Genomic DNA, 24,768 nt, shown 5'->3' with positions numbered 1-24,768 from the left:
AATCCCCCTGGTCGCTTGGCATAGCACTCTCTCAGCCAATCCGTCATTAGACTCTCCGTCATCCAACCTTTCTTACTGACTTTCACCATGATTTCTTTTGGGAATTTTTCCTTTGGCATTGTCAGCTTCTTAAAAATCACCATCTTTAGTCCAGATGCTGTGCAGCTCAGAACGCAAGTAAAATGCGTTCTCTCATGGCCACTTGTTTTCAGTGTGATGGACGAGTCACCTTTTTTATTAACAGTCCGAGTGAGAGGCAGGTCAAACGTCAAAGGTACTTCATCCATATTTATGATATCATCTGGCCCGATGGAATTCTCCGCTCTCTGCTATCTTTGTTTGAGTGAATGTGCGGAAGTTAGTTAGACCTCCTCTCGTGGTCGGGAGGGAGCTGCTGACACAGAGTCGTGCGTACCCTGACGGACAAGCCTTTTCGTCTCATAAATCTAAAACACCACGATGGCCCATCTCTAAAATCTTCGATTTTCATTTTGGTGGCGATTGCTTTAGCCTTCAGTCTGATCTGCATGGTGGAAACACCGCGGCCGCCTGCTCTCTGTGTGTTAACCCAGTCTTCAAGAAAGTTTTCAAGTTCGAGCCATCTGCTATGATTACTAAGCTATGATTGCTAAGCTTTTGTCGTCTTTTTGCATTGACTCAGTTCTTCACGCTGGCGTCTCCACCGTCTCACCATTGATTCATTTATGCCAAGATTATGTGCAGCAGCTCGATTTCCTTCTTCAACCGCCAGATTGATCGCCTTTAACTTAAAAGCTGCATCATATGCTTTTCTTCGAGTGTTTTCCATGTTGATGAGGGTGAGTACAAATGACTGATTTACAATAATTTAATTGTGAAAGTGCGCTTGATTTATCGTACAATTTCATTGGACCTCTGTGAACTACTCATCAATTTTATTGGTCTACTGTTACGAGGCAAAATGTTTTTGGCGGCATGAAAAAAAAACATGCATTAGCCACACCGTAGTATAGGCCGCAGTGTTGCCGCAGTGTTCAAAGCGTGGGAAAAAAGTAGCGGCTTATAGTCCGGAATTTACGGTACATCACGGCATGGGGTGGAAATAATAATGCCCTTAAACAGGAAGGCCCATAAAAAGTAATGGATACAGCCTAGTCCATCATGGGTAAAGCTCTTCCCATCATTGAGCACATCTACAATAAGCACTATCGCAGGAAAGCAGAATCCGTTATCAAGGACCCCCTCTATTCATCCAGTCCATGCTCTCTTCTCATTACTGCCATCAGGAAGAAGGTACAGGAGCTTCAGGACCAACACCACTAGGTTCAGGAACAGTTATAACCCCTCAACCATCAGGCTGTTGAACCAGATGGGACAACTTCACTCGACCTAACACTGACGTGTTCCCACAGTCTATGGACTCACTTTGAAGGACTCTTCATCTCATGATATTTTTTGCTTATTTATTCTTTACTATTATTATTATTTTCTTTTTGGATTTGCACAGTTCGTAGTCTTCTGCATATTTTTTTTGTATGTCTTGTGTTCAGTTTTTCATTGATTCTATAGTGTTTCTTTGTATTAACTGAATTGCCTTTAAGAAAATGACTCTCTGGATAATATCTAGTGACATATACAGTATGTTCAAAGGCCAAATTTAATGTCAGTGAAGTGTGTACAATATACATCCTGAAATGCTTTTTCTTCGCAAACATCCACAAAAACAAAGAAGTGCCCCAAAGAATGAATGAATTAAACGTGAGGACCCCAAAGTCCCCCCGCCAGTTCCACCCTCCTGCTTGTAAGCAGCAGCAAGTGACGGTCCCCACTTCCCCCACCAACAAAAAAAAAGCACATCGGTACCATCACTGAGCCCAAGCATGTGCTAAGCAATAGCAAAGAGACAGACCAAAGTTACCCCAAAGGCTTTGCATTTCATCCAACATTTGACAAACCACAGGTTCTCTCTCTCCCTGGCAGGAGAGAGGGAGGTGTCCCCCATTTTCACAGCGAGTAGGAGAAGTAACAACAACCTGCTGGTTTACGATGTTAAAAGTCCATTTCGCCACTTCTTTCAAGCTCTGTGTCCAAAGATCGCAAAGACCTCGACTCTTTGGGCCCACAGTGAAAGATTTTCCAGCCTCCCCAATGACTCACAGGTCTCCTGCCAAGACACATCCGTCTCCAGAGCCCTGACATTTTAGGCTTCTGAACACAATCAAAACTCTCAGGCCAAACCCTTAGCATGTCGAATAACGGCCAGTCGTGAAACCCCAAGAACAGGCCTCATTCCCGCAAAGAACCAAAGTCTGCGTGTAACTCCAGGTCAGTCTTCAAAAGAACCCTGAAAGGGAAAAATAAAGATATTAAAGGTGGAGATAGAACTGTTTCCAAAGATGCAAGCAAAGGAGTTGCCGTTAGGCACCATTATCCCTCCTAAGCTCTGCCATGTACTTCAAAAATAAATTTGCTTTGAACTTTTGAGTCTCTTGTACCCTGTGGCATTGTACACTGAGAAGTGAAATAAATGACAAACTATATTTGCTGCACTGAACAGAAATAAACTTCTCTTATTCAAATGGTGCCATGGGGCCCTCGTAACTTTGAAATGGGCCTCTGTTTAACATCTTAGCTGAAAATTGGCACCTGTAATACAGCAATGTGTACTGAGCTTGGCCTTACATCCTGGAATGGAACAAACTTGTGATCTTTTGGCTGAATTCCACAAATGAACTAGGACTGATTGTTTAGAAGATGGTTGCTAGGGTGGTTCATTTGCTTGTAAATGACGGGCTTTTCTCCAACACCAAAGTAAGCCATTGATGTTTATTTAAAAAAACATAATACATTATTTGGATCAAGTTATAAATTTATTTTAAAATATTGAAATAGTTTCCCATTAGGGTGTTAGCTCTGGAATGTATTTGGAGGCAACATGAACTATTTCCATGGAATCAGGAAGCATATGCAAGTATTGGTAAGGTATTAACAGGGTGTTGAAATTTCAGAGGAGGGGAAGAAGTTACGAGCTATAGGTAAATGAACGATGTATCTGAGCATAACATGAGCAACAATCACAGACCACTCATCAACTTGTTGCAGTTCTGTTGCGATGGTTTACAACAATAGTTTCCAGCAATGATTTCTCAACACAAAGATAACCTGTGACTTGGTTTCTTTAAAACTTTGTGTGTTTACACTCTAATTATAAACCTAGAGAGTGTGCTTTAATTAACTAAAAAAAAATGATCCTAGCACTTTGCTGGGAAAGACCTTAGACAACAAGGTAGCTGAATTGCATGCTTAGCTATAGATGCTTTAATGGTTTGGTCTGCTTTACACTATCATTTCTTTAAAGCAAAATATTGAAATGAATAGAGACACGAGAGACTGGAGATGCTAGAATGCTGGAGCAACTCAGCAGGTCAGGTAGCATCTATGGAGGGAAGTGAAAAGTCAACATTTCAGACTGAGTCCATACATCAGCTGAGTTCCTTCAGCATTTTGTTTAAGTTGCTATTGAGGTGAATGAGTGGGTGAGTTTCCTAGTGGAAATAACTACAAAATCTCTGTATTGTTGAACTGTTTGCCATTTTTTGTGATTTCTCATTGAGATTGAGGTCTGATATAATGATGTGCATCATCACCACAGATACATGGTGCTTGCAGAGCCTAAATAACATCTTCATCTGTTAATGCCTAGATTGGACCTGTCCTCCAACCCAGCAGTTGTCAGGAGTGACACAGACTTGTGCTACCAAGGTTGATGACCTGGTAAGGGTCTTACCAATGTTTCCAACATGTCCAAAGTGAGCCATGTCTCCATGAAACAGAGAATTTAGCAATTCCTCATTTCTTTCTGATCCAGCAAACTTGCCCTTAAGTCATCAATTTTGTTCTCCAGTGACTGTACGATTGAAGGTTAAATTGTTATCAAAATATACAGCTCTGAAATTCTTCAATTCTCCGGGTAGCCATGAAACCATGAAAGAAAAGGAAAGAAAGGCAACACAATCATCAACCCCCAAATCCTTCCACCCGTACAAAAACCAAGCAAGATGAATCAGGCATCTTGACCCCAAATCCCCCTCCCCACACAAAAAAACAAGCAAAATGAATCAGACATGTTGACCCCCAAATCCCCCTCCATGCACAAAACATTAACAAAATGGATCAAACACATTGACCCCCAAATCCCTCCTGCACAAAAAAAATAAACAAAATGGATCAGGCACATTGACCCCCAAATCCCCCTCCCCACATAAAAAAAAGAGAAGATTGGGTGAAAAAAACACAGAATATAAAAACTAAGACTGAAAAACAGACTCAATAATCCACATCCAAAACTCAGAAAAAACCTGGAGAATACTCTATGGGCCTGTGCACAGCAGCAAGCTCTCTCCTCTCTAGTACAGAGCAACCTATCAAAAGGCAGACAGCTGGTGCTCACCCTCTGCACTCACTTCGATGCTTCAGTCTCTGAAATCGCTTTAATCTGCAAACAATGGAAGCTTTAATCGGTGAAATGGTGCCCAACAGTCCTACAGCCTGCCTACTATGAGGTTCACACATGCTGCCTCCCAGAATCCTCACAGAGACTGCAGAGCGCTGGAACATCCAAATGAACTCCAAGTTTCAGCACTCAGCTTCATGTTTCATTCTCCCTTGTCACTTTAATCGGCGAAATTGGATCAAACATGAGCTCGCACGCCATCTCACAGCCTTTTTGCCACAAGGTTTGCTCACACTGCCTCTGCCTCCCGGAATCCTTTTGATGCTTGCAGAGTACTGAAGCACCCAAACGATTTCCAAACAGCAAAACACGGGCTCCACACAGTTCCAGATTTACAGCCAAGATGAGAAACAAACATAAAATACATAAAAGAAGGGACAAAGATGATCTCATGATCTATCCAGAAGATGTTGACCAAAGGAGTGTTGTACTCAGGAGTCACCTTGACCGGAAACAAAATTTGCTAATGAGATGCTGTGAAGTGGAAGTTTAACACCTGGTTGTTTTAGCAAAGAGTATTATTAGCATATAATCTGTTTCAATTATGTAATTGAGGTTTGTTTTTTCAAATATTACCTACTATACAGCATAGATGTGGTTTGCTATCTCATCAGAAAGATGTGCTTGGAATATCACACTAGATTCTGCACTCAAGTCCTTGGAGTAGTATTTGAATTCACAAGCTCTCAACTTGGAATGGTGTCACTGACCAATGCTAACAACTTAAATGTCTGATCTGGAAATTGATTTATGAAAATAAGTAACAAAATTAGTAAAGGAACAAAATTGTAATAAAACTCTGTTGTACTTTAACAGGTGCTTTGGTCAGTTCACTGAATGGATTCCTGGGATCAGGAGTGTTGAAAGGGACTATTGGTGCATGTATTACTGACAGTACTGTATTTTAGGGCTCTGGTGTAAACTCTTTAAAACCACGGCTGTGTGATGCCAGGAACCTGACATTGAATCCTTTCCAGCACCAGTGCTTCAGCGGTGTTGAGGAAGTTGGTGTGAGCAGTACAGAAACATAGAAAACCTACAGCACAATACAGGGCCTTCGGCCCACAATGCTGTGCCAAACATGTACTTACTTAGAAATTGCCTAGGGTTATCCATAGCCCTCTATTTTCCTAAGCTCCATGTGCCTATCTAGGAGTCTCTTAAAAGACCCTTTCATATCCGCCTCCACCACCATTGCCGGCAGCTCATTCCATGCCCTCACCACTCGCTGCGTTTTAAAAAAAAACTTAGCCCTGGCATCTCCTGTATACCTACTTCCAAGATACACACTGATCAACATGTTGAGTGCAGCTAATATTGGGGACTGGCAGCAGATGCATGCTCCATCGGCAGCTTCTCCACACCAGTGCAGACAGCTCTTTTTGCTGTAGGAATACCAGTGGAGAGTAGGGGTTGATGCCAAGTTTCCACTACAGGAACTTACAGCCTGTATCTTCCAGCTCTTCTCATCAACTCTTGTTCGTTATGATGGATGCTGCTGTTTTTCCCCTTTCCTTGCTCCAAGCACAAAGGCCAGCGACCACCATAAAGCTTGTTACCACATGCTGGGAAAAATTATGCAGCCAAACAAAGCGAAGCAGAGATGGCAACTTCCATCTCCTCTAACTGAGATTGCAGGATTTGGGAGATAAGTCAATGTATGGGACAGATGCTGCCATTCACCACATTTATCGGCCTAGCCCATTCCATTACGAACCCCCACAGGTAGCCTCCCCACACCAGGGTAGTGGTCTTTGCTGTGAGAGCACCAGCAGAGAGGAGTTTCCTCCAAGTTCCCTGGTCAGAAATAACATGCCAATCAAGTGCCCTTTTGAAGGGTAGATAGGAATTCTATGGGTATCAGACTGAAGGATCAATAGTTCTATCATGAATCATGTTAATGTTAACTGGGTCACCAGCAATTGCTAAATTTTCAAAATATTCTTGGGGTTCTAAGCCAGAAACAAAGAATTGTCTTAAACTTTTAAGGATTTTGCCCTGTTGTAATTGCTGTTATTATTTTAAATAGGAGAATGTGGCCTACTTTTCTTATCCATTCAACTTTGAAATGTCTATCAGAAGCGAAGATCAGCCTGAGGGTGAGTATCCCTTTGGAAGCAACACTATCCTCTTCTACAGGATGGGATCTCTGATTTTCATGTATGGCGCTGTGCTGAGATGTCCATTGCCTTCTAGCTTGTTGATTTTAAAAGGTTTCACATATTCTTAAGAATTGTAGCAAGCCGATCTTCACTGTTCATGGAACAGTACAGCACAGTGCAGACCCTTTGGCTCACAATGTTGTGCCAACCTTTTAAACCACTTCAAGATCGATCTAATCCTTCCATCCCGCATAACCCTCCATTTTTCTTTCATCCATGTGCCTAAAATATCTGCCTTTACCACCACCCTGGACTTCCTGTCAGATTGCTGGCAGTGCCTCCCCCACCTCTGCCCCTCTGACCCTTAACACAGGTGCCCCTCAAAGCTGTGTACTAAGACTTCCCTTTACTCTTTGGATACCCATGACTGTGTCACCACCCACAGCTCCAATCTGCTAATTCAATTTGCTGACGACACTACGCTGATTGGCCTAATCTCAAATAATGAGGCAGCCTACAGAGAGGAAGTCATCACCCTGACACAGTGGTGTGAAGAAAACAACCTCCCCCTCAACGTTGCAAAAACAAAGCTGATTGTGGACTACAGGAGGAATGGAGACAGGATAACCCCTATTGACATCAATGGATCTGGGGTTGAGAGGGTGAACAGCTTTAAGTTCCTCAACATAAACATCACTGAGGATCTCAGACGGTTGAAGAAGTTTGGTATGCCCCCCCCCCCCCCCCCAGATTCTAAGAACTTTCTATAGGGGCACAACTGAGAGCATCCTGACTGGCTGCACCACTGTCTTGTATGGGAACTGTACTTCCCTCTATCGCAGGACCCTGCAGAGAGTGGTCCAGGCAGTCCAGCGCATCTGTAGATGTGAACTTTCCACTATTCAGGACATTTACAAAGACAGGTGTGTAAAAAGGGCCCAAAAGATCATTGGAGACAGGAGTCACCCCAACCACAAACTGTTCCAGCTGCTACCATCCAGGAAATGGTACTGCAGCATAAAAGCCAGGACCAACAGGCTCTGGGACAGCTTCTTCCACCAGGACATGCTGATGCAATTGTGTTTCTTTGTCATATATTGACTATCTTGTTGTACGTAATTATGAATTACTAAATTGCACATTTGAACGGAGACATGTAAAATTTTTCACTCCTCATGTATATGAAGGATGTAACTAAATAAAGTCAATTCAATTCAATTCACCCTAGGTGTGCACCCCACTTACACTCTCTGTGTAAAAACTTTACCTTCGACATCATCCCTATACTTTCCTTCAATCACCTTAAAATTATGTTATGTCACATTAGCCATTGCCACTCTGGGGAAAAAGGGGCTGGCTGTCCACTCTACGCCTATTATCATCTTATACACCTCTATAAAGACTCCTCTCATCCTGCTTTGAAAACCCTTATTTCGCTCAACCTTTCCTCATAAGACATATTCTCTAATCCAGGCAGCATCCTGGTAAATCTTCTCTGCACCCTCTTTAAAGCTTTCACATCCTTCTTATAATGAACACAATATTTAAGGTGTGGTCTGACCGGAGTTTTATAGAACTGCAACATTATTGGATCCCCCGACTAATAAAGGCCAACACACCATACACTGCCTTAATCAGCCTGTCATCTTTCACAGGAAATTTGAGGGATCTATGGACTTGTTCCCCAACATCTATATGTTCATCTGTACTGCTAAGAAACCTGCCATTAGCCTTGCATTCTACCTTCAAGTTCGATGGGTCCGAAGGGTCTCGGCCAGAAACATAGATTGTACTTCTTCCTATAGATGCTGCCTGGCCTGCTGCGTTCCAACAGTATTTTGTGTGTGTTGCTTGAATTTCCAGCATCTGTAGATTTCCTTGTGTATCATTTCACACTTTTTTTTTGGAATGAGTTCCACCTGTCACTTGTCAGTCCAGCTCTGCATCCTGTCAATATTCCATTGTAACCTATGGAAACCTTCTACACTATTCATAATGCCACCAACCTTCATAGACAATTACAGAAGCTTTAGGTTACTACTTGCATCTGTGAGATTGCAGTGCATGTAGTTCTCTCACGATTCTCAGTGAGTTAAATTGTGGACTTTGCATCCTGAGGTGATTATCAGAATTGTTCTTTCAAAGCAGCTTTTTATGGATTAACAGGTTTTATTTCACCCTCACCTGAGGATTATTAAAATCAGGATAGGAAATGGTCAGCCATGAACATTGGTTGTAGATTTTAACTGTACTTTGAATTGATTTACAGTATTATCTATGATTGATTCACTGTATTTTCAATTCAGTTGTGTTTCCTGCTCTCTGTGCTTCAGGCAAACAGGGTTCAGCATTGTCTGGAATGATAGTGGGCCAGATAGGAAAATAGGAGGGGAATCAACTTGGGCTTCTATTGGGACTGCCTGGTAACTTTTTACCGAGCCTATTTTAAACCCTGACAATAAGGATGATGGAAAAATTAGCTGAGAGGAACATATATTTATGCACTGTTTCTACTCCCCTGAATTCTATGCAAATTGAATTTGAGTTATTGCCAAAAGCAGATCAATATTCATGTAGATAGTGTAACTTTGATATAAGAAGTAGATAGCAAAATGTCCTAGCAAAATACTGGCACATTGGATAATTAAATAGTTTGTTTCCTGTTAGAAATATAACATTAGATCTATTGATTTAAATTCCATGAAACATTAACAAAAGAATAAAAGATATTTCAGGGACTTAATGTTTTATCTCTTGCACCTACTTCGGACCTCTAACTATGAAACTTCTGAGCTTTTAAGAAAAAGTTATCAGTTCTATAAAATTTTGTAGGCAGAGAACGCATGTTAAAAATAATCTTTTGGTTCTAAATTGTGGATTTTTTGGTCAGCTAGATGTCTGTTGTCTGGAAACCATTCCAAATACATTTAAACCAAGCAGCTGACAATCTACATAGTTTTTAATATTCAGATACTGCCAGACTTGCTGAACATTTACAGATTTCCTATTTAATATTTCAGATTTCCAGCATTTGTGCGTTATTCTTTGACATTTTGTTATTTTTTTTGTAGTTTCTTCTTCGTAATCAGTCCTGAGTTTGTATTTTTCTTTTTACTAGTATTCCTTTTTGTAAGGTTACTTAATGTAAAATAGCGCTCAGATTTAACCTACATAACCATTAATTGATTTGGAGCAGCACCATTGGTGACAACTTTATTCTTGGCCTGATGCTATATCTCTTTGATCTTCCAATTCGTAATACCAACAAAAAGGATGGCATATTGTTCTTTTTCATTTTTTTAATTACGTGCATCTCCAAGCTCCTCAAGCCCTTGGGCAAGAACCTTCTGCATTTCAGTGCTCCCTGGTCCGTTGTGAAAAAGCCATCCATTTCTCATCAGTGTTATGTCAGTGACATGTTCATTGCCTTGTTCTCTTTTCTGGATTTTGCAGGTTTGCTGCACTGGCCTATGATTTATTTTGGGGTGTATTCTTGTGACTTCTGGCAGAGGTACCGTATTGAAGGCTATGGTTACATCAACATTCCTGACAGTCCAGGTAAAAAAAACACTCATCTTCTGAAATTAAAATCTTTTACAGTACCCAAACTAATGACAAAACTGAGACAACTACACTGGTAAAAGATTAATGCCGAAGCATTAACTTTGGCCGACTTTACTGCTGCTCAATACCCCCAGCATTTTATCCGTTGTTTCATTAGAAACATTTACTGTTTTTATTCATCTGTTAGCTATTGCTCCTCTTCAAATAGGCTGACTGCCAGGGTGTTCCAATTTCATAAGTACTCAGTTTTTTCTGTTATAGGGCTTACATGGTATTCTGCAATGTACTGTAACTATTTACATATAATCCATTAGCAATGTGATTAAAGATCTTTTTTGTTCTAGATGGGATTGCTGCCCTGTAAATTGATTCTTGCTGATTCATATTATTGCTGTCCTCATGACACTGCACTTTACTATTATCATCCCCACCTATAGATAATAATACTGCTGTTTGCCTGCCAGAAATTTAGCAGAGCCATTCTCTTAGGAAGTATTATGTTTTCAACTCTTAAGAACTTCATAGAGTTGCTAGTGTCCATATTCTGTGATTCCCTACAAAAGCTGGCAGCTTAATGTTCCAGGGTTTAGGTGTTTCAGACATGATAGAGGCAGAGTGATGAAGGGTGGGGGGGTGGCATTGCTAGTCAGGGAAAATATTACAGCAGTGCTCAGGCAGGACAGATTAGAGGGCTTGTCTACCGAGGCCATATGGGTGGAGCTGAGAAACAGGAAAGGTATGACTACATTAATGGGGTTGTATTATGGAACACCCAATAGTCAGCGAGAATTGGAGGAGCGAACCTGCAGAGAGATAGCAGACAACTGCAGGAAACACAAAGTTGTGATAGTAGGGGATTTTAATTTTCCACACATTGATTGGGACTCCCATACTATTAAAGGTCTAGACGGGTTAGAGTTTGTAAAATGTGTCCAGGAAAGTTTTCTAAATCAATATATAGATGTACCAGCTAGAGCGGATGCAATATTAGATCTCCTATTAGGAAACGAGTTAGGACAGGTGACGGAAGTATGTAGAGGAACACTTTGGTTCCAGTGGTCATAACACCATTAGTTTCAACTTGATCATGGATAAAGATAGATCTGCTCCTCGGGTTGAGGTTCTAAACTGGAACAAGGCCAAATTTGAAGAAATGAGAAAGGATCTAAAAAGCGTGGATTGGGATAGGTTGTTCTCTGGCAAGGATGTGATTGGTAAGTGGGGGGCCTTCAAAAGAGAAATTTTGAGTGCAGAGTTTTGTATGTTCCTGCCAGTTGAATGAGAATAAGGAACCTTGGTTTTCGAGGGATATTGGAACTCTGATAAAGAAGAAGAGAGAGATGTATAACATGTATAGGCAACAGGGAGCAAATAAGGTGCTTGAGGAGTATAAAAAGTGCAAAAAAATACTTAAAGCTGGAGGGATAAAAGAAGACATTAGGTTCCTTTGCCAGTCAAGGTGAAGGATAACCCAAAGAGCTTCTACAGGTATATTAAGAGCAAAAGGATAGTAAGGGATAAAATTGGTCCTCTTGAAAATCAGAGTGGTCGGCTTTGTGTGGAACCAAAAGAAATGGGGAGGTCTTAAATGGGTTTTTTGCGTCTGTGTTTACTAAGCATGGAGTCTATGGAAATAAGGCAATCAAGTAGTGAGGTCATGGAACCGATACAGGTTGAAGAGGAGGAAGTGCTTGCTGTCTTGAGGCAAATCAGAGTAGATATATCCCCAGGACCTGACAGGGTATTCCCTCGGACCTTGAAGGAGACTAGTGTTGAAAATGCAGGGGCCCTGGCAGATATATTTAAAATGTCGATATCTACGGGTGAGGTGCCAGAGGATTGGAGGTTGTTCCGTTGTTTAAAAAAGGCTGTAAAAGTAATCCGGGAAACTATAGGCCGGTAAGTTTGACATCAGTAGTAGGTAAATTATTGGAAGGAGTACTAAGAGATAGAATCTACAAGTATTTGGATAGACAGGGACTTATTAGGGAGAATTAACATGGCTTTGTGCATGGTAGGTCATGTTTAACCAATCTATTACAGTTTTTAGAGGAGGTTACCAGGAAAGTGGATGAAGGGAAGGCAGTGGATGTTGTCTACATGGACTTCAGTAAGACCTTCGACAAGATCTTGCATGGGAGGTTAGTTAGGAAGATTCAGTCACTAGGTATACCTGGAGAGGTGATAAATTGGATTAGACATTAGTTCAATGGGAGAAGTCAGAGAGTGGTAGTGGAGGATTGCTTCTCTGAGTGGAGGCCTGTGACTAGTGGTGTGCCACAGAGATCAGTGCTGGGTCTATTGTTATTTGTCATCTTTATCAATGATCTGGATGATAATGTGGTAAATTGGATCAGCAGATTTGCTGATGATACAAAGATTGGAGATGTAGTGGACAGCAAGGAAAGTTTTCAAAGCTTGCAGAGGGATTTGGACCAGCTGGAAAAATGGGCTAAAAAAATGGCAGATGGAGTTTAATGCAGGCAAGTGTGAGGTATTGCACTTTGGAAGGATAAACCAAGGTAGAGCATACAATTTAATGGTAGGACACTGAGGAGTGCAGTAGAACAGAGGGATCTAGGAATATAGATTTTAAAAATTCCCTAAAAGTGGTGTCACAGGTAGATAGGGTAGTAAAGAGAGCTTTTGGTACATTAGCCCTTATAAATCAAAGAATTGAGTATAAGAGTTGGAATGTTATGGTGAGGTTGTATAAGGCCTTGGTGAGGCCAAATTTGGAGTATTGTGTGCAGTTTTGGTCATCTAATTTCAGGAAGGATATTAATAAGGTTGAAAGTACAGAGAAGGTTTACAAGGATGTTGCCAGGACTTGAGAAACTGAGTTACAGAGAAAGGTTGAATAGGTTAGGACTTTATTCCCTGGAGCGTAGAAGAATGAGGGGAGATTTGATACAGGTGTATAAAATTATGATGAGGATAGATAGAGTGAAAGCAAGCAGGCTTTTTCCACTGAGGCTAGGGGAAAAAAAACCCCAGAGGACATGGGTTAAGGGTGAAGGGGGAAAAGTTTAAAGGGAATATTGGGGGGGGGGGCTTCTTCACACAGAGAGTGATGGGAGTGTGGAATGAGCTGCCAGATGAAGTGGTAAATGCGGGCTCACTTTTAACATTTAAGAAAAACTTGGACAGGTACATGGATGAGAGGGGTTTGGAGGGATATGGGTCAGGTGCAGGTCAGTGGGACAAGGCAGAAAAATAGATCGGCACAGCCATGAAGGGCCTGATTCTGTGCTGTAATGTTCTATGGTTCTAACAATGCAATTCAGAACATGATCTTAATATGCTGCAAACTGTTGTTTCAAACTTGGCATCACTCATCAGTTATAGCAACAGTGTAATAATAAACTCAAACAGTCTTGCAATCATGATGTACAATTCAGTCATAGAACACTACAGCATAGAAATGGGCCATTCGACCCATCTGATCTAATTCCTGGCTTTGTGTCTGGTCCCATTTACCTGCATGAGCTTCAGAGTTCTCCATACCTCTGTATGGTTCAGGCAATAGTTAGGAAAATACTAAAAATGATGCTTTATTTTACGCAACAATTGCCTCAATTGGCAAATGATTTTTATTTCTCTCTTGTGTCTGCATTTAGCACTCTAAGCATGAGTCAGTGCATCTTGGTACAAACTTACACTCTTATAATGCTGAGTATAAGTGTGTTTTACTGCATTACTGTGATTGCAGTCTTTGAATGTGATTAAAGAGAGAAGATTATCAATTAATGCTTCTGAGCTTTGAGTTTGATATTGTTGGTGAATTTGATAGAGACTATCCAACATCATTTTATACCACTGGTCTGTCATTATCCGAAAACAAATCAGAATGCTTTGGATTTAAACCTCGTACTGTTGGTTAGAGCACTTGTACAATGTTTTACTTTGGACTTCATGTGACTTCTTCAGGATCCACACCACCAGATTCAGGAACAATTATTACCCCTCAACCATCAGGCTTTTGAACCAGAGGAGATAACTTCACTTGCTCCATCACTGAACTGTTCCCACAACCTATGGACTCACTTTCAAGGACGTTTTGTCTCATGTTCTCGATATTTGTTGTTTATTTATTTATTTCTTCCTTTTTTATTTGCAGTTTTGTGTCTTTTGCACATTGGTTGTTTGCCCATCTTGTGGCTTTCATTGATTCTACTGCCTTTGCAGTTCATATGCACAAAGCTAGGCAGGGAGTTAAACACTTTGTCATAAACTACCTGTGCTAGAAGCTTTCATCAAGGTTTTTAATGAGAACTTGAAACTGCTGAAATTTAAGTAAAATATGTATTAAGTTCATTACAGAATCGCCACACACCTGAATAAACTAATGCTATTGATTATTCTTATGATCGGTGTTAGCCAAGGTAATATACACATGCCACATTCCTTATCTGTGCTGTGTGGATTAGAGTGGACTCATAGTGCAACGATAGCTTAATAGTGATCAACAATAAACATAATACTTCCTACAGAATATATCTACTAAATGTCACCAATATTAAGAAAGCTTTAAGAATCACAGATAATGCTGTTTCAAGGGCAAATAAAGAGAGGATGAAGGTGGATGTCTTTCCTCACCATGTGCTTCATGTTGAAATCCAAATTAACCCATGCAGGACAAGATATAAAAACATAGCTTACATACAGGAAGTGATGTTCATACAAAATGAACTGCTCCTTGTAGTTACTGTGAATGCCTGCAAGAAAATGATTCTCAGGGTTGTCTATCGTGACATATATGCACTTCAATATTAAATTTACTTTGAAGATGGTGCTGGAAAGTGGTGAGTTGCTCCAAAGGGAATCATCCAGTATTCCTGATTAAGACTACAACAACTAAAATCCACATTCATAACATATTTCAACACATACAGTACTGTGGAAAAGTCTTAGGCACGTATATATAGCTAGGGTGCCTAAGAATTTTGTACAGTTCTGTAGTAATTTTATATATTGCACAGATCTGCTGTCACAAAAAAATAGATTTCATGAGATATGTGAGTGATGATAACCCTAATTCTGGTATGAGTTTCTTTGTGGGAAGGAGGCAGGGAGAGGGGAATCATGGTTGTGAAAAGGGAAAGGCAGAGGGAAGCACCAGAGAGGCATTCTGTAATGAGCAATAACAAATTGTTTGGAATCAACTGACCTTGCTTGATGTCTCAACTCTGGGTGTGTGTGCACCTGCGCTATTCCCAATATCCTTTGCTCCCGTCAGATTTACAAACTCACTCTCTGCTCTACGTGGATAAATACAGTTATGTGCCTAAGATTTTGGATAGTACTGTATGCCAGTGATATTAAAACTGATTCTGATTCTCTTGTCTCATTTGAGCTCGGATCTTATCATTCTATTCCTCTGCACCACAATTGAAACCAGGTTCCATGTTAGTAACTAAACTACTTGCTTTCTGGCTAACTCTTTGTGTAGGTCTAATGCATATTATAAGGTATAACATTTTTGTTGACAGGTAGTTATACAAAGACATGCCAGACTTGGAGACCAATCTTGCCTGGAACATATGCAGAAATGCGAAGATTCTTTGTTGGTGGTGCACTTGAGCTTGAAGATATGACTTACGTCCGTATTCCAAGCACATTTAAGGTAGTTATGAAAATTACTGGAGGGAATATGAATTCCTCAGGGCATTAAGATACCAGAATTACAACTGCCTCCTGATTCAATCAGTACACAATTGTCAATTTAGTCATCTATTCCCCTTATAGCTAATGGTTCTCAGATTCTCTATCCATTATGTCCATTCTGATTACTTTATTTTCAGCTGCTTTGCAGTTCACATCTGAACTTAGCATGAATTACCCTTATTTTGGCTTCTGCTGTTCATTTTCCTGCCAAAAAAAACAGTCTGCACAGCCCTCTGGTTGAAAACAGTCAACAGAACAGTGGAAGAGAGGTTGAAAATCACAAAAAGACATTAGGAGTAGAACTTGGTGAGAGAAAATGAGAACCAATGAGCAGCAGCTGGGAGAAATACATAGTTTAGGAATGAGGGATTTTGTTCCAGAAAATCTTTGATCAAAGAATAACCTGGAGATGCAGGGAATGTTCTAGTTGTAATTGAGAAGTTGAGAGACTTGGTGAGTTCAATATGGAAACAGATCCTGTGGCCCACTGAGTTTGTGCCAATCATCGATGACCCATGAGATTCCATAGAGGTGCAGAAAATGTCTTGATGGATTTAGACAGAGAAATTGTTTCGATTAGTGTAGGAGTCAAGGCCCCAAAGATTGCAGGGTGATGCAGGAAGAACTTTTTTTTATAACAAATATGATTTGGAATGTTTTTCTTGAAAGTGTTGATGAAAATTTAACTTGGCTTTCGAAAGGAAACTGAAATTGTGAAAGTTTAAAACAGGAACTTGGAAGAGCAATATGAAATGGAAATTGTCAGATTTTTCTATAAAGAGATTCGATGGACATAAATCTGTGATTCCATGGCAGCAGGAAAACGTGATATTTAAAAAGCAGAGAGCTGAAAAGGATGAGGAAAAGAGGGGAATCGACTTTTTCATAAAACAAGATGTTTGGAGAGAGATCCTGTGATTTTTTAAAAAATGCCAGAAATGTACCAATGATATTTATCTAACTGGCAGGCCGACATTTAATGCCTTTGTCTAATTAGGCTTGTGAAGGGCTGCCACTGTCAGTGTAAATAGCTACATATTGAAGGTAATCACAATGATTAGACTTGGAGAACTTCACAGAGGGTGATGAATGCATACACATCATTGTAATTTTATGACACAGGAGACCCTTCCAGCCTATTATATCTGGCCAGTGGATAAACAACCACCCAACTTAAACAACACTCTCAAAATGCTGGAGGAACTCAGCAGGCCAGGCAGCATCTTATGGAAAAGAGCAAGTAATCGACACTTTGAGCTGAGATCCTTTGTTAGGACTGGAAAGGAAGGAGAGAAGTTTAATCTTGCTTCCTGTATCAGATCCATTTACTGTAGGCAGATACACACATAGTACAAGTATGCTTGTATTTAATGAAGGTCTGTGGCCCTGGTTTTTGAAACCTCTGCCTAAGGGAAGTTTTTTCTTCCTATTTATTCTTTCTAGGCTCATCATCATTTTGCACCCTTTCAATTAAATGTCCACTCAGCCTCAGTAAACAAGCCTGGCTTATCAAATCATACCTCATAGCTTAATTTTCCAATCTATATAACATCTTTGTAAATTTCCTCTGCATCATCTCCAGGGCAAGCCTGCATTTCCTTTAGTGTGGTAACCATAGAGGTGAATGTTCCACAGATGTTGTTCAAAAAAGTGTTGACAAGATATTGGTTTGCAGATGCAACCATTACAGCCATGATGAACCAGAGGCAGTGAGTGTAAGTTTTCAGGATCGGGTGCCTGTTAAGTCATGTATTTCTTGGAGTTATTGGAGCCGAATGTGTGCAAGAAAATGGAGAGCATTTTATTATTCACTGAATGCAATTGTAGCTCATTGAAGGACTGAAGGATCAGCAGATGACGACCATGTTGCACTATACACATTATAACATTAATGTGATCTCCAGTTCAGTTTCTTGTGAAAGGTGAATCCCCAAATAATTGAAATTCTGTTGGGTGTCATTATTGACCCAATGATAAGAGTAATGTTGCTCGTCCTTTCTCTGCTCTACTTCAGCCCTTCCTGAATGTTGCTGAGTTCTTGCAGGAAAGGGACGTGGACTGCCTTGCAAGTGACTGGGAACATGGCCTCCGAATGAGTGCATGGGCAGACATTGTGTACTGCAGCATTAAACTTGCATTGACCTTGATTCTGCAAAGGAGATCTAGGTTGAACAGTGCCTCGTTTCTCTATTACATTAGAGAAATAAAATTTTGTTGGGGGTGAGATGTAGCACTGGAGCAAGAAAGTTTTGAGAATATAGGAGTGATGTCAAACAAGGATGTGAAACCAGTGCACATGCAAATTGGACTGAGGAATTACTGGTTAAGGCAGTGTTCAATAGATGCCAATGATGTAACTATACAGGAATTATATTGTAGAGTCATGACTAGTTCTGCAGTACCAGCTGTCAGCACCACTTTGTTGTCAGAATCTGCTGTATTCAGTGTAGCTAGCAATTTCTGAGCATTGAATGGAGATAATCAATTAGCTGGCTTCAGTAGTGTCAGCAGGAGGAGGCTAGGATTGTCAGATCCTAAACTGAAGATGGTTGTAACTACTTGACTTGGTCTTTTGCGTGCAAACCTAAATCTCTCTTTAATTGTCCACTGTCATTAATGACTGGATTTTGCAGGACTGTAAAACTTTAATGTGATTCATTCTTTGGCAGATTATGTCTTGGCAATTCTGTTCTGTATTTTGGATACATTGTCATCCTGGGTTGGAAATTGGCCAAGATTGTAGCATGTTGTCTAGAAAATGAGTTGAAGCAGTGAAGAAATTGTGATTGGTTGTTGTATTGGGCTGGTGCTGTTCTTTATCAACAATCTGGCTAATGATGATATGCACATAGTAGAACCTTATTTAAATTGATCAGCATATACTCACTGTTGTGGAGATCTGGCATCTGGCAGGATTATCAAGCAGAGTGGATTTGCAAGGCCATTTTAAATGGTGTAGAACACTTGAGTTTGTCGTGGAGGGGGCGTTGGGGAGATTATCCTGAAGAAAAAATATACTAGACCTTATACCCTAATATTGATGTTGTGTATTTCCCATTAATTATATCAAGTGTGTGGAGCTGAACTTTTGAATGGCATTTCTCAGGGTTAGTGATTTTTCCTTGCATCTTGAAATAAACTTTTGCAAATACCTAGGATTATAATTTCCTCCCTTCACTCACTAATAGGAAAGCTAACAGAGAGGGATATGAAGCAAGTGTTGGTGTAGAGGGAGAAGTGAGAACGGATGTGACTAGCAAAGTAGAGGTAGCTTACTATGAGTATTTATATTCACATTGACTAAAAAATTGATTTTCAGATAGCAATAATATAGCTGTGATCCTACTTAGCTATATGTTCCACCTATCCAAACAGTTGAGAAAGTAGGATTACCAAATGTATTCTTTCAACATCTGATCAATATCTCTTTCAAACATTTCACCGTTCATGACTTTTTTTTCTGATTCGTCATTGTTTCTATCCCTTCACAAATCAACCTCCTGAAGTTGCTGCATTCTAATGCCACCTTATCTCTCTCCAAATAACTGTGACCCTTCTCTTGACCACTGCACATATATTTCTACACCAATTGCCTGAAATGAAGCTGGGAATAGGGGAGGCTACCATTCCCTTTGATAAAATAATAGAAAAATTGAAATTATTCAGTTCAAGTTTGCCACAAACTTGGTATCTGTTCCTGTCCACTGTCTCAGGCTGGATCCATCGCTTTTCTGTCTGAAAAGTGTATTTAATCATGAGCTGATCTCAATACTCCCTCCATTACAAGGTTAACCTGTTAAAACTTTATAACATTGGGCATTACACACCCACCACAAATGCCAAAAGATTCCTGCACAAATGCAGAAGTCTCGAATTTGCTGACCAAGGTCAGCTTTTGAGCTCTGTAAGTCCTGTGGCAGAGTGTCAACTAGCTGCAATTCCTCATCAATTAGCGGTGGAATCTGCCTGTCACTAGTGCAGTAACAGCAAGATCCTTCACAGGAATAGCTGGGAGAAGAGAGGGTAAGAGGTAATTTCTAATCGATTTAAATTGAGTTTGCTTTAACATTCTAATTAATTAAAATCATCAATGTGATATAGGTTTTCAAATATTTTATTTGTTTAATTTTTCAAAGTTTTGACTTTCTTCAGAATATTGGGGCATAGGAGCATGGCTTCACTGACTAGTAGGGTTTTTTTTTAGCTGTTTTGTTCGGGGTGGAGACTTGTTCTGACCCCTCCACCTGACAGCAGTGTGTTGTGTAGGGTCACACTGTTTCTCATCAAGGAGACAATGTGAATCAAATTGTACTGACATACCCAGAAAGGTTAAATTCATTGTTGGTACATAATCAAATATGAGCTTGAGTGACTTATTTTTGGCAGCAAGTTCTGCCTGGTGCCTGCTTCCATTCCTACTTAGATCTTTGTTATAAATCCATATTATTGTAGTTTCCTGACCAACAATCATGGTTCCATTTCATTTGTTCTGTACCATCTTATCTAAAGCTTCAGCTGAAACTTCCAGCCTGATGTTCATCAACATCACCTCAAGTCCCTTGGTTTTATCTCTATTCTCTAATTTTATCATTCTCATCTGCACTTTAACTCCCTTCATATTCTCCTCCCTATTCATGTACTCTCCATTTATTTAACCTTCAATTTGTGCACCCCTCTGCCACTGATCTTATGGCATATTTCTTTGGCTTAATCCTTTTTTTGTTGTTTGCTCACCTTTGAAGTGTTTTGCTTTTTGTTTTGTTCAAAAAGAACTATATACATTTTGCTTAAGAGAGGAAAGCAAGAGAACAGATTGTGAACTAAAGGTATACCTAAATGATGGAGAATATGATGTCTGATTGTATGGTAGAAGAATATAGATTATGACCAAAGAATAGGTAAACCAACTAACTTATTTTCCTTGCATTCAGGGAGAGAGACTGAGTCGATTTGGTTTCAGAACTAAAACAACAGGAACAGTAACCTTCAAGTTTTATTGCATGCAGCAGTGCAGGTGTGTACACAAGGTGGTGAAGTCAATGACTTAGCAATGCTAAACTAGGTAAGTGATGCTTGTGGAAGGGGAGGTGATATTCCTTGTCCCCAGATCAGGAATGACCTTGGAAACTGCTGATCTAAGTGCAGATCCTGGGATCTTAGGTGACCACTGCACTGGCTTGACCACTAGTGATCAAAGCAGAGTATAATTATTGAGGAGGTGAGTGTGTTTGAGGTAGTGGTTGTTTGGAGATCATGGTGGGACATGGTAATATGTGTGGGATTGGTGCTGGTGTCTAGTGTATGTAAATTAACTATATAAAATTGAGACCAAATTCGAACTGAAGGCTTTACCTCAACAAAAAATTATGTTTAAAATTTCCTAGTTGTTTCTTTGTGAAACTGAGCCATGCATTTGGGCAGCACGGCGGCAAGACTAGTGGAGCCACTGTAAGGAGCCCAGACTCAAGTCTGACCTTTGGTGTTGTGTGTAGGGAGTTTGCACACCACGTGGTAGGGAGGTTAATTGATCGCAGTAATCAACTCAGATGGGGTCGACCCAAAATGTTGACCCAAAATCTCTTGTGTCTCACTGGAGGTAGTCTATTAAGGCAGATGATGCCAAACATGACACTTTGTTTTTGAGTTGAAGTTAATCCTGTGGTGTTTTGGTAGGACTTTTCTGGATTCAACCATGGCAAAAAAAAGATCGCAGAATGTCCTGGATCGCATGGGAAGACTTACTCACCAGGCTACATTCCATTCTGTGCTGGGTAGGTAGTAGTTAAGTTGTAATGCACATTGGCTGGGCTGGAATTCATCATATTGTTTTATCAGTAGTATTTACTGCCTTGTACATTGCTAAAAAGTATTACTGTTGTGATTTTTGCTAGTTTCTTCATTACCTTTAGATTGTGAGACCATTCTGTGCCTAAAATGTCAAACACCAGACGACATACTTATAAGTTAAAGTTAGAGGGGAGTTTAAAGGCACTGTGAGGGGCAAGATTTTTACACAGAGAGGCATAGGTGCCTAGGGTAGCTGTGGAACCAAACAGTTTGTATGTGAATATGAAGGGTATGGAAGGATTAGGATGATACCCAGGAAGCAGACTTTTAATATATAGCATAAAAATGGGCCCATGATGAGCTGAAGGGCTTGTCCAGTACCGTACTGTTCTATTTTCTACGCTTGCTGTTTGTTAGTTGTTTTCTCACAATAAAAAGCATCAGGCCTTCTGAACCCAGACAGGACAGATGTGTTGATAACTGTCTACTCTGTCCTAAGGATTAAGGTTAAATTCTTGCTGGGTTTGGATTGAAATTCCTCACTGAACATGATTTAGCAATCCTAAACTTTTGTGTTACAGCCAGTCACCGGCAGCATAAGCTTCATTAAGTTGCACTAAATTGACAATATTTGTAAGTCATGAGGAAGGTTGGTGTGACAACTGCAATACTTCCTTGAAGCAGAGTTACGGTATATTGTGGTAGTTTCACAGGCCACATGGGCTCATTACTATTGCTCCCCTAGTTAGATGGATGGAAGTCTCTTACAGTTTTTTTTAAGAGCTTGTTTTGTCTTTCCTCTGTCCAGCGGCATTTGGGCAAGCTCAGCACCGCATGCATGAAGCACGAGAGAACCTTCCAAAGGACCTGCTGCGTACGTCTGTGGATCTAGAGTCTGATCCAAGAACATAACAGATCAATGTTGGCTGCACTGGCTTGAGCCACCATGACTCTAAAACTCAAGAGGAGGAACTGCTTTCCATGTTATTTGAAGGTGGAACATTCGGTAGTTTGGTTTGTTTCCAGTTAAAGTTGGTCTATCTACATACGATGCAGGCAATGCTAATATTATTGAGAAACTGTTAATAGCTCTCAACCGGCCAACATCTTAACCATGAAGGGTCGTATGTATGAGTTGTGGTAAGTAATGACAAAGCATACCCAAACTTGATTACGCCAATCTACAGTACCTTCATTAATCCCAGGCAACATGGTAAAATATACATTGAAGAAGATTCTTCATGTATAGCTTTGAGTGGAAAAATGTCCTGTAGAAGACAGAGCTGAAAGTATTGAGTTTAATTTCAAGTCATTGCTGGACAAGATGATCTCAGAAGCATGACAAATGATAAAGCAAGTGGGAGAAAAATAAAGTTTGAGTGGTTTACAACCACCAGTTTTTCACTCCTGATTGCTGGCCCAAGAACACTTTATAGATGATTAAACATTTAAATTGGTATTACCTTCTGTCAGTGTTCACACCTGAAGAATGGAAAGTTGGGAAAAAATTGGCAGTTGATCCCAGCAAAAATCATTTGATGGAGAGGATAATTTGCAAAAGGTTTTCTATGCTTGTACACTCACTTAGATTACAAGAAGTCAAAATGGTTGTACAGGACTTTTTTCTGGCATATGAACTGGCTTGAGGCATCATGGCTCAGAAACTCATGGAGGAATTGCTTTCAAATGTTATTTGAAGCTGGAACACTCAATTATTGGTTATATAGTTAGAAACTGACAAATGTAAACAGTGCAATGAAACTTTAAATATTCAACATATCATTATTTTCTGTTTGCTGAGAACCTCAAATATTTAGTTTGCCAAAAGCTACCTTGGACTTTCTGACTCTCTACAGAGTAACTGATTTATAGTTTTCAAGAAAAAGTGCACTAAATCAGAAAATGTAATCTGAAAAATACCAGCATAAATCTCTCTTTTAAATAAAATAGAATTTGATATATTCACTCTGTTTTTGGTGATCTTGCCTCTTAATCTGATTGCTTTATAGATTTTCATTAGATTTGGGGTTGGAGGCATGACTGAACTATAAGATACTGAATGACCCAGCAATAATTGCTTTTCTAGTACAGTTTTACAGATGGATAAGATTCCATTAAAGGTACTAAAGACAATCACTATTACTTTAGCAAGTGTAGATGAGAGGAATAAGCAACTAACATCAGTTTAAGTTGTTATAAAAAGCAGTCACTCATTTGAAGCTGTATAATATAAAGCTGCGATAATCTATGATCGCCAGCTTTTTATGTGAATGTGTGTCCAAACTGGATGATGAAGGGGTTCCTTCAACTTGTTGACAATGAACAAATTTTATAATGACTGAGCTGAAAGGTGATGGGGACCGAGAAACAAAAACAAATCATTGTGCAATCTGGGATTGTGCAGTTGGTCAGGCACCATCAGTGAGAAACAAAACAAAATGAGCAGTTTTAATTCTGATGAAAAGTCCTTCACCTAAAAGGGAACTTCTTTTTCCTCATTACAAAAATCGCCTGGCTTGCTGAGAATTTTTAGGGATTTCTGTTTTCCTTCAAATTTCAAACTCCTATCTCAGCAAGGACCTGGATCATCTGCAATTTGCCTTTTGCCACAATAGGATTACAGCAGATGTGATCTCATTGGCTTATCAATAGCCTTGGATCACCTGGACAATACAAATACCTGTGTCAGGCTCAGCATTTAACACAATCATTCATACAGTTCTGACTGAAAAGCTCCAAAATATGGGCCTCTGTATCTCTGTCTGCAAGAGGGTCCTCAACTTCCTAACCAGAATTCCACGATCTTGTGCGGATCGGAAATAACATCTCCACCTCGCTGTCGGTCAACACTGTCACACTTCAAGGATGTGTGCCTAGCCCACTGCTCTATTCTCTCTACACCCATGACTGTGTGGCTAGGCACAGCCCAAATGCCATCTCTAAATTTGCTGATGACACAACTGTTATCAGAATTTCAGATGGTGACGAGAGGGCATACAGGGGCGAGATATATCAGCCGGTTGAGCGGTGTTCAGCAACAAGCTTGCACTCAACATCATTAAGACCAAAGAACTGATTGTGGACTTATAACACAAGGGAGCACACACCAGTCCTTTTATTGAACCATCTTGACTTTATCTAATTGTATTCGCAATT

At 40.1% G+C, this 24,768-nt stretch overlaps 1 protein-coding gene across 2 annotated transcripts in view; it reads left to right on the top strand.

Annotated features, from left to right (window-relative positions):
* Positions 1 to 23,571, top strand: part of mks1 (MKS transition zone complex subunit 1) — a 57,455-nt gene extending 33,884 nt beyond the window's left edge. The window contains exons 12-18 of one of the 2 annotated variants that reach the window (XM_059973102.1): positions 3,683 to 3,753; positions 6,522 to 6,591; positions 10,048 to 10,152; positions 15,651 to 15,784; positions 20,757 to 20,839; positions 21,499 to 21,596; positions 22,421 to 23,571. In XM_059973102.1, the coding sequence (XP_059829085.1) occupies positions 3,683 to 3,753; positions 6,522 to 6,591; positions 10,048 to 10,152; positions 15,651 to 15,784; positions 20,757 to 20,839; positions 21,499 to 21,596; positions 22,421 to 22,524 (665 nt within the window). In that variant the 3' untranslated portion in view covers positions 22,525 to 23,571. The remainder of the gene's footprint in view (positions 1 to 3,682; positions 3,754 to 6,521; positions 6,592 to 10,047; positions 10,153 to 15,650; positions 15,785 to 20,756; positions 20,840 to 21,498; positions 21,597 to 22,420) is intronic. The other variant, XM_059973103.1, reaches the window with a different exon arrangement.
* The last annotated feature ends 1,197 nt before the right edge of the window (positions 23,572 to 24,768 follow it).

The sequence above is a fragment of the Hypanus sabinus genome, chromosome 6 (genome assembly GCF_030144855.1).
Source record: "Hypanus sabinus isolate sHypSab1 chromosome 6, sHypSab1.hap1, whole genome shotgun sequence".
Lineage (NCBI taxonomy): Eukaryota > Metazoa > Chordata > Chondrichthyes > Myliobatiformes > Dasyatidae > Hypanus > Hypanus sabinus.
This window is presented reverse-complemented; position numbering and strand designations above follow the sequence as displayed.